The sequence below is a fragment of the Linepithema humile genome, chromosome 2 (assembly GCF_040581485.1).
Source record: "Linepithema humile isolate Giens D197 chromosome 2, Lhum_UNIL_v1.0, whole genome shotgun sequence".
Classification (NCBI taxonomy): domain Eukaryota; kingdom Metazoa; phylum Arthropoda; class Insecta; order Hymenoptera; family Formicidae; genus Linepithema; species Linepithema humile.
The window spans coordinates 29,047,884-29,057,583 of NC_090129.1; the positions used below are offsets into that span (position 1 = coordinate 29,047,884).

A 9,700-nucleotide genomic window follows, 5' to 3' on the forward strand; every position below is an offset into this window, starting at 1 on the left:
ACGGAGACGTCAGCCTTTTTTTTTTTTACTGTCATAGATAAGTGTATTAAAAGTCTAAAAATCAACATCGATATCGGACAACCTGCCCCGCGGGTGTCCTTGTCCCGAGCGAGAGAGGTAATAATGTCGGAAAGGGCACACGCGTCGACCCTTCGGATATTATCCCGAAGCTTCGGAATCGTCACGCCGTTTTTTCACACACTTGGATGTATATTCTTCATCGATTATTATATAATGCCTTTGTGAGAGAACACTTGTCTTCCTTTATACAGCATATTTCAGGATTTCGCTGCACTTGTAGCCGATTGACATTTCAAAATCAAAGGTGGAAAATCTTTCGATTGTTTCGACACTTTGAACTCGAAATTTTACCATGAAAGTTGGACTTTTAGTTTTTGACGAAAAGAAAAAGGAAGAAAGCGAAATGTTTCATTTGAAATCGTGGATAAACTTGAAATTTTTCACAGTTTTCCTCGCGCTTTAATTGTATTTTCCATTTTTGATTTATATATTTACTGTTTGTTAATGAGAATATAATATCGATATGATGATGTGCGTTATTTTTTGAGTTTTCTGTTTCGTTGCGAAACGAGCAACGGCGCCCACCTTTTTTCCGAGTGTTTCACAGGATGTCCTCGGAAAATTTGGAATCTCGGGAAATTTTTGTCCGAGATTAATTGATATTCTGTTTCAAGGTATAATTATTACAACAATTATATAACAGCGAAATTCCATAGCTTTAAGAACACTATTATTCATAGCGTTTCACCATCGCAACACAAACGTTTAAATCACTCGCCTGTTTCTCCAGAGCGCCGAATCGCGTCTGAAATTCTGTCGAAATATCAACGTCATTCAGAAACATTGATTAACGCTCGGTGGTTGATGTTGCGTGAATTTGGATTTCGAACGATCGCCGAACCGCGCGAAGTCCTTGCACTTAGCGTGCGCGCGACCGCCCGCTAAACGCACACTGTTTCTGTAGAAAGTAATTTCGCACACGGAAAGAACCTGTTTCAAGTTGCACAATGTGTGCGTGTGTATATGTGTACGTGCGCGCACGTATGTATGTGTGCTGCGATAAATAAATCCCGCAGCGAAAGAACTGCCAAACGTCATTTTCCCGCCCCTCTCCTCTCTCTCTCTCTCTCTCTCTCTCTCTCTCTCTCTCTCTCTCTCGTGCATCTCGCGAAGAGGGTATTCAAGCAACGAACGCACGCTGCGTCGGCGAATGTTTTTTTTTTTTGTGCGATATCATCGGCAATGACGGCTTCCACTATGAATAGATGTGTAATGGCGTTCGATCGTCCGTGACGAGGGATTTGTTAACCGAGGGAGGAGTGTGTGTTGCAGCCCACACTCGTTTCATGTAACAAGGCTCCGTTTATACGTAACGATTCATGCTCGCACACCGCGTGTGCACACACACACACATACATACACACATATTGCTTATAGGATCATATATTGTATCTCGAAAGATAATAAAAATCATCTAATGCGTTCTCCATTTAATTTCACCAGCGCCTTTTATTAGTGAATAATTGATTTAATTGGTTAAAAAAAAAAAAAAAAACCATCCGAACCACAAAAACCACGGTTTCGAAAAGCCTTTTTCCTTGTAGCAATCAGGCAACGGAAGTGAGAAGAGACACGTTGGCAGCGGCAGGATTATGTAATAATTGCGTAATGCATCGGATTTTGTTTTCGTAAATATTTCTATTAATTAATACCAAGAGAGCGTCGAGACAAGAAGTAGTCATCAATAGAAGTTGAGTTGCTTATCTACAAATGGATCTTAATAACTTCAATCGGGAGAGCCTGTTTTTCTCACTTTACTTCATTCATCTTGTCCATGTGTTATTGATTACATTTGATAGACAGCAAGGAGAAGAATGAATTGTCAAATCATTATCTGTCATAGTGAAAATTCCTCCACTCGCTTCAAGGAAAAGATTGAAAATAATCGATGAATGAAAATCTAATCTCTGAACGATCACTCGGAAAAAAAACATATTCGCACGGTCGTAATTCCGAAATCCAGCGAAAAGTAAGAAAGTACCTTGAACGAAACTTATTTTTGCGAGGCACTGATAAACGAAATTCTCTCGATTTTCACGTAGTAAATTGTAAAACTCAGAAACTTCCGAGGATTAAAATTCAAATTTCACTTCGATAACACGCATTTCAACGTGTTTACATTGGCGAAGTTACGTAGGATGCAGAGCTGTACCATTAAAAGCGCGACGGAGGAGAAGGGGAGGAGGAGAGGGGAAGAAAGAAGCGGAGCCAACGCGCGCAAAAGCGGAAGCTCGAAATACTTGGTTAAAAATAATTAGCTCTTACGGGAGCGCGTGCCTCTTAGAGCCGGAGGGAGAGAAAGAGAGAGAGAGAGAAAGAGAAAGAAAGAGATTCATCGGAGGCAAGGTCAATCGATAGGGAAACCTCGTACACACGTGCGCTGTATTCTTGTCGGCATTCGCATTTTCCTCACCTCAGCCTCTTTCGCAAGTCACGCGAAATTTCGGAATCTCGTTGACGCTTCCGCAATCGTTCGTGAAACACCGCGTCGACGTAGCGCGCGTTTTCGCAACATTGCAGAATAGTTAACGTCACACCGAGAGGATTATATGACGCGTGATCGGCGCCGCGGTCTTCGATGCCCGACACTTTAAAGCAAAGGATTTACGCGAATCCAACAATATTTGGGGCCGAAATGAGGAATACTTCATATTTGTGCGTACGTTTCCACGAACGACATTGATTGCCCGACTCCGAGACAATTGTTGTAATAATTATGTAAGCGGTCGGTGATTATGATTGTGTCAGGCGAAGGAAGATATTTTTTGCCGTCTCATTGTGGTGGCATCAATAACTCCGGCATTTAATTAGAAAATATGGCTACGCTTCGTGCAAATTCATTCGACGTTTTGTATTCTGCATTGTATCACACTGTAATTTGTTGATTTCGCATTTTATGCGTTACAAAACCAATTCCGTGTTCCGGAATTCATTTATGTATTTTATTTTGTCTATCGAATAATTTCAGCTACTCGGAAAACGTAATTTTAAGCGATTTAGCGAGTAGCGTAAGCTAACGCTAATAAAAAAGCAATCCGAAGCAACGGCTTCGCCAAGATAGTTTGGTTTTCTTTCCCGGCGTGTTACACGCCGTAAAATAAAGATAGAAGATCTCACGATAAGAAGAGGATGACCGATCGATCGGACTTGAAAAGCGAGAGTATTTGAAAAAGTCTTCAGCAGCGGGATATACTTCTTTTCTCTAATAGTTTAAAGGATGAACTTCCTTTAGCGATCGGCGTGTTGGCAGTGTGGTTAGCTGGTTGTGTGGTCTATCTATGTAACACGACCGCTATCGGCACTGCAATTATGACGATCGCAGATCTGCCACCAGGAGGAGCGTCATTGATGATCTCGATACGGAGAGAGTGTTTGTTTCTTGAACACAAAATAACCGCCCGATCGCGTAATGTCTAATAGCGCCGCAAATCGCGCAGAACATTCACGGCGGCTTCGATGAAAGCGCTGCTATCCGAACAACCCTCGCGTCCAGCATATTGCAAGACATCGCAGGCTCACAACTAATCGCGCTTTTCTTTTTGCTTACAGATCGGCCTATGTGTCTTTCGGAGGTCTACTCATGAGGCTGCAGGGCGACGCGAACAATCTGCACGGCTTCGAGATAGATCAACACATGTACCTGCTAATGAAGAAACTCGCATTTTAATACTTGCAATTTTTTGAAAATTCGACTAAGGGTTCCATTGACAAATATATCATTTAAACAACTTTTATACTTTCGACCGACGTATAGAATAGATTTTGATATAAGCAATACGAATTTTCAACTTATCATTCTTCGTAATAATTCAAGGTTTTTTTTTTTTTTTTTTTTTTTTAATTCAAAGATCTAATGATTTAGATTCATTTCCTAATTAAGATACCAAATGACATGACTTCTGTCGTCGCTAGGAAATTAAGGCAAATAAAAATATTTTTGCACATTAAAATCTCCTTTTATCCTCGTTTCCGGTCCTCCTTACGGCTATTGTAGGGTTGTCAACGTGATTGCCGCAGTCGGAATCTCACTAAACTTTAAGTGAAAAGATTATTTTGAGTTATTAGTTACGTTTCAGTCTTATGATTCAAAAGTTATAGCGCTATAGCGCGAGCAATGCAGATCTTGGATGTTGACCAAGTCGTCACGGAGTACACCACCAAGTGCGCCATCGAGACACGAAAATAGGAAGCAGATATTGCACACTACCCTACCTGTCGACGTGTTCGTCGTGTACACGCTCCCATAAATGCACACATCCCACTGTGCAATTAGCCAACCGACACTTGGTACATTTCCAGGATCGCTGTTTATCTTTTTATTTCGACTAGTATATTAAATGGAGAATTTTATTATATATCCCGGGATTGCATTTTCTGAAGAAATTTAAGACCCTTGTTTTGTTAACAAACGTATACGTAATATTAACAAATAGCAGTATTATTGTATTGCGATAGATTAATGAAAAAGAATGTGATGTCTTATACGAAATGTGTAGAAATTTTAGTAAAAATGCAAAGTAGTTGGAGTGCGAGAAAAGTAAGATTGAAAATAATCTGAAGAGTTGAAAGAGTCAGCTGGATTTTTAGTGCTTGCAATTTTTAATTAAACATTAAAGCGTATATAGCTTCGCCACATGGGATTCGGCCATCATCAATGTACAAATTACAACAAATCGCAAGGTCTACATAAATAAATTATAACAAATCTCTAAACAATTTCATAACGCAAACGCGAATTCAAACTCATGAATGCATTTTAATCCGAAATCATGGTGGACGCAGTGTCATTGTAAATATTGGTCAAATTTAAATTTAAAACTGTGAATACAAAAAAATTATTCAAAGATAGCGTCATGTGATAGATTTGTTTTAGTCAAATTTTCTTGTGTCTCGCATTTGAGAAATGAAATAAATATATATTAAAATTTTTAATAATACTTTCTACTGTCTTAAACATTTTATTTTTTCAAGATTGAATTATGCATTTGTTTAATCCTCAATATTAATTAAATAAAATATTAAAAACAAAAAAAAAATGGATGAAACAAAGCTTGAAGAACAGAAGTTAAATAAAACAAGTGGCATCTAATAACGGCGTATCGCGACAGCGAATGGACGAGAGGTGGGCTCGGCGGCGGCTAATTCATGTAATTAAAGTCGAGGTATTCCTGACCTTGCTATGCGGCTGCAACACTGCGCTCCCGTGCAATGCAACGGAGGTAAATGCGATGACGTGTGGGCCGAACACGCCTGAAATGGCGGACGCGGCGTGCGCGATATATTGCGTAATGTTCGCAAGACCGAGTGCAAGATAGCCGACGCTTAATAAGGGTCCGATCCTAAATAGATTGGCCCAATGACATATAATTCGCTTTTGTCAGCTCGCCGTTGCGTAATACATTTTGCATCCGCGAGAACGAGAAATCGATATCTCTAGCGTAATCGTAGCAGTGAGGTGCCATGCAGCAAACAAATTTGACGAGATTCTTTTTCCGTTTCTTAGCATTTTCTTTTTTATTATTTCTATTTGGTGATATAAAATAAATTGGGAACTTTTTTATCCGCTATCGTAAACGCAACATACAATTTCAAAGTAAACGTCGACTCACTATAGTACAAACTTATTTACAATATTTACTGCTGTTTAATCAATACGTGTTCAGTTTCGTAGTGATGATAATGCGCAGACATTGATCAAACGATGTACAGACGGCGAGTCCTTGCTTGTCTGGGCTCCAATCTAAGGAACTGATGGGTTGCGACGAGAGCGTAGAGTTCTGCAGCAAACTGACGTTGCCTACAACACCCTGTTCGATTCCGTCGACGTCTGCAGTTTTTCTTTTCTCCGGATAATTACTGAGAAAGAATATAAACATCGGTCAGTTTTTGAAATGTACATTTTTACAGGATGCAACCAATGGTGCTATTTTTAAAAAGTGATATATTTACTATTTCCAAAGGCAGATCGTTCCTCCGCCGCCGCACGTCGCGAATAGTTCACGATTTTGTGGCAGATGTTTTACCAACCATATCGTCGATTTGTGCGCCTAAAAGTCAGTCGAGATTGCAAATTTGTGAATATACACTTGTAGAATATGAATTTTACTTCTGGATAGACACGAACCTTTTCGACAAGATAGGCAAAGCCCTTTTTGGGATGCTGCGTCTTCAGGTCAAAGAGATAAAATTTGGACTCCAGTGTAGTGGCGACCAGTTTGTTCATAGGGATGTCTCTTCTGTCAAACTCAAGACCGCAAACTCCGTTTTTCAGGTTACTCTCCCACCTCACTGACATCGCCCTCAAGTCGAACATTTTGACATCACCATTGTCGTATCCCGCAGCTACTACTCTCTCTTCGGAATTGTAAGAATTGCCGAACGCAACGGACCAACAATCTCGTCGGGTTTCTCCTTCCTTAGGCTCCATAATAGCCACCGGTCGGCCCTTTTGTCTGGGATCCCACACCTTGACACTCCCATCTCTGGATCCAGTCACCAGTTCTGGCGCGCCACACCCGATACTAGTGCCGGCTACTCCATCAATGGCATTTATGATTTGCGTGTGAGCATTAGCTGTATAAACCGGTATCGACGGATCCTCTAAATTGTAGATATTCAGTTTACCCTGCAAAACAGTGTTTTTCACTTACGAACAAGTTAGACGGTGAGGGCAAAAATTAAATGTACACATTTGTTGAAAGAAAAAAACCTTGAAATCACCAGTAGCTAAATGTCTATCCCGCAGACTGGAAGCCTTAAATGTTCCGCATTTCATCTGGTTGGACCTCTCTACATTCTTGATGAGCTTCAACTCGCCGCTCGATACCTCGTAGATCTGTATGATGCCGGTACCACGAGGTCGAGAGCCCATAACCACAAATTTCGCGCTGCACGGTATCCATTTCGCATCGAACAGTGAATAATCCACCGATTTTTCGATGTGACAGATAATTTGCGGCTTCGATAATTTATCCATGTTGAACACACTTCCACCGATTTTGGTTATCGTTAGAAAACTTCGTTCCGCACTTTGACAGCATATTATAACTTTCCTTCAAGTAACTATAAACAAACTTATGCGCCATCTGAGAATCCACAACATCGCCATCTGAATACCATTTCGTAAGTATAAAATAGTGGCTTACATTAGTTTACACCGATCATTTGATACACGTACCAATTATTATTATTATTATTAATTTTTTGAGTTTTCAATTATAAAAATTAATAAATGTTGATTATTTAAGCATACGATATCATCATAGATTCGCTATTATTTCGCTAGATGACTCTACTTACCAATTCTCAGTGGGTAACAAATTAGAAATTACTTTAAAATTCAAAACATTTTAAATTTAACAATGAGAATAAAAGGAGCAATTAAAGAGCAATTTTTTTATAAAAACAGATTTAAGGAAAATAAGTGTAAATAGATTTATTGGCTAAATAAATAGTGGTGACTGTTTTCGTGTAACAATATTATTAATATAAATTAATTAAGTGGAGCAACTACGGATATCGCAAAAACAATTAAAGAGTAACTTTTGGTATATATTTTAATATAATCACTTTTATTCGTAGCGCCAACTTATTACTGGTGCATGATTGATTACGTGTAGTTGACCATGTATTTGATATATATATTTAGATACTGAACATTGAACATCGTAAAAATATAATTTATTTTATATAAAGTTATTATTATTATATAATATTTATCTATTTACAAATAATAAATAAAGTTAGTAAATTTTAAAATTATAATTTCTCTTACTTGAATATGTTTTCTATTTACCTCACATATCTAAAAGCACATCAATCTTTTAAAATATGTTAGATATCTAAATATAAAAAAAGAATATAGTACTTTTGTTGCATCTGTGCAACCATTTTGATAATAATTTAGCATAATTACGATAATAATTTAATACAGTTAACCAAAAAAATATTTCAATAAACACAGATTATGTTTTATTCAAATTATTTGCCATAATGTTATTAAATTATTGTACGTAATATTATTTACCCAATATAATAAAAAAAGATGAAAAATATTTAATTAAGAAGTACTTTCTTTAAATTCCATATATATTTCCACATATTTTACACATATATATATATATATCCGTACATTTTATTTAATTAGTCATTATTGTAAAAATAAAACACTTTTGCAATTGTATTGTATAAAGACCTCACAGAGTTTTTAATTTAATTCTTACATTTAAACTAAATATGAAACTATTACAAATACATATCAAATTTTTTTTAATTTTTAAAATTGAATGTGCGAAAAGTATCAATAATTATGGCATCTTGTTTACACATGCGTTAATGCAATCTACCTTAGTCTCAAAATTATTGAAATTTTTGTTGCAACCCCCAAATAGAAAAGATTCACATTGGTTTGACGTCTTATTATACCACCATCTAAAATAAAGTCTACGGACGCAAATACCTCTGTCATACTTGAGCCCACACCCTGTAAAAACATATACTTTATGCCAAAATTTAAATCATATAGACGCATATAGTACACTATAAAAAAAATATACATCAATTTATGTACAGTAAAATATCTATTCTATCATTATTGCGGTGAAATTAAACTGACAACTTCACATTTTTACAATTTATGAATATTTATGATAGCTAAATATATGCATTAAATAATTATTAATGATTTGAGTCCTCTAAACTATATGAAAAGAATCATAATAGCAAATATAAAAAAAGATTACTATGCGTGTCCAAAGTGAGAGAAATAAAACACTTACCAATATTAGGCCGAAGATGGCATGCTAATGTCTCATGCGTCAATATGTTGAAGGTAATAAGTACAAATAACAAGGTTGTGTAGAAACTCGTCCTCTTGTGTGTTGTCATGATTAAATTTCTAGCAGTTACGTTTGATCAATTTAATTTTTTCTTCTCTGAAAATTTTATTATCAATAATTACTATACGTACTAATCTGAAATTATATAAATTTAATATTGGTCCTATCACAACATATAAAATTAACGTTCTAACAAGTAAATCATAAAATCTAATCTGATTCATATATACGATTATGTAAATATAAATTTATAAGTTGCTTCAAGAGATAAAGTAATTTATCTGTCTTTTACAATAATTATAAATCATAGAATCAGCACTGTTCATTATTTTTTATATGCGTGCATAAAAGCAAAGAAAAGGAATACAGCTTTGTAAAGGAAATGTGAGTAACATTGTAAATAATAACGATTATTCCATCGATAAGTTTACTATGCAAAAAGATGTCGCAAACTTGGATGTGTTTATTAGTTTTATTCGCTCGAATGGAAATCGCACATTTCGCATTATTTGGTTTGTAACTATTAAAATATAAGCTAATCATAGTGCGACAAACTTTTGTGTTACTGTTATAGTTGCGATGCGTATATAAGTATTAAAACCTGCACTTTGACGAAAGAAATCGTTAATACATAAGATTTGCTTAAAAAGAGGCAAAATTTAAATTACCTATATTAAATCTAATCTTGCTGGATGTAATACATGTTAAAATAAATTCTCTCGTTATTTTTACTTACTATGGCTTTATTTTGCACAAAAATGTGTATAACAAAGAAATTATTG

General features: G+C 36.3%; 2 protein-coding genes across 5 annotated transcripts in view; one reads left to right on the forward strand and one right to left on the reverse strand.

The window, feature by feature from the left end:
- The window catches only part of Polr2H (DNA-directed RNA polymerases I, II, and III subunit Rpb8), a 55,255-nt gene extending 51,224 nt beyond the window's left edge, over nt 1-4,031 (forward strand). For all 4 annotated transcript variants that reach the window (XM_012373523.2, XM_067348529.1, XM_067348527.1 and 1 more), the window contains exon 4: nt 3,631-4,031. In XM_012373523.2, coding sequence (XP_012228946.1) covers nt 3,631-3,748 — 118 coding nt within the window. In that variant the 3' untranslated portion in view covers nt 3,749-4,031. The remainder of the gene's footprint in view (nt 1-3,630) is intronic.
- A 1,534-nt stretch (nt 4,032-5,565) lies between these two features.
- Wdr92 (WD repeat domain 92) lies at nt 5,566-8,135 on the reverse strand. Its single transcript, XM_012373522.2, has 4 exons — nt 6,791-8,135; nt 6,206-6,706; nt 6,031-6,128; nt 5,566-5,937 (listed from the first exon to the last, which is right to left on the reverse strand). Exons 1-4 carry the CDS (start codon nt 7,055-7,057, stop codon nt 5,730-5,732), a joined length of 1,074 nt encoding a protein of 357 aa, XP_012228945.2. The 5' UTR covers nt 7,058-8,135; the 3' UTR covers nt 5,566-5,729.
- Nucleotides 8,136-9,700: the final 1,565 nt, after the last annotated feature.

What these genes read in the sequence shown, in the direction of transcription:
- Wdr92 (XM_012373522.2), bottom strand. Translation starts at nt 7,057, where the DNA reads ATGGATAAATTATCGAAGCCGCAAATTATCTGTCACATCGAAAAATCG. An exon ending in TTGCCTATCTTGTCGAAAAG is followed by an intron (nt 6,129 to 6,205) that starts GTTCGTGTCTAT and finishes ACTGACTTTTAG; the next exon opens with GCGCACAAATCGACGATATG. An exon ending in ACGATCTGCCTTTGGAAATA is followed by an intron (nt 5,938 to 6,030) that starts GTAAATATATCA and finishes ATTCTTTCTCAG; the next exon opens with TAATTATCCGGAGAAAAGAA.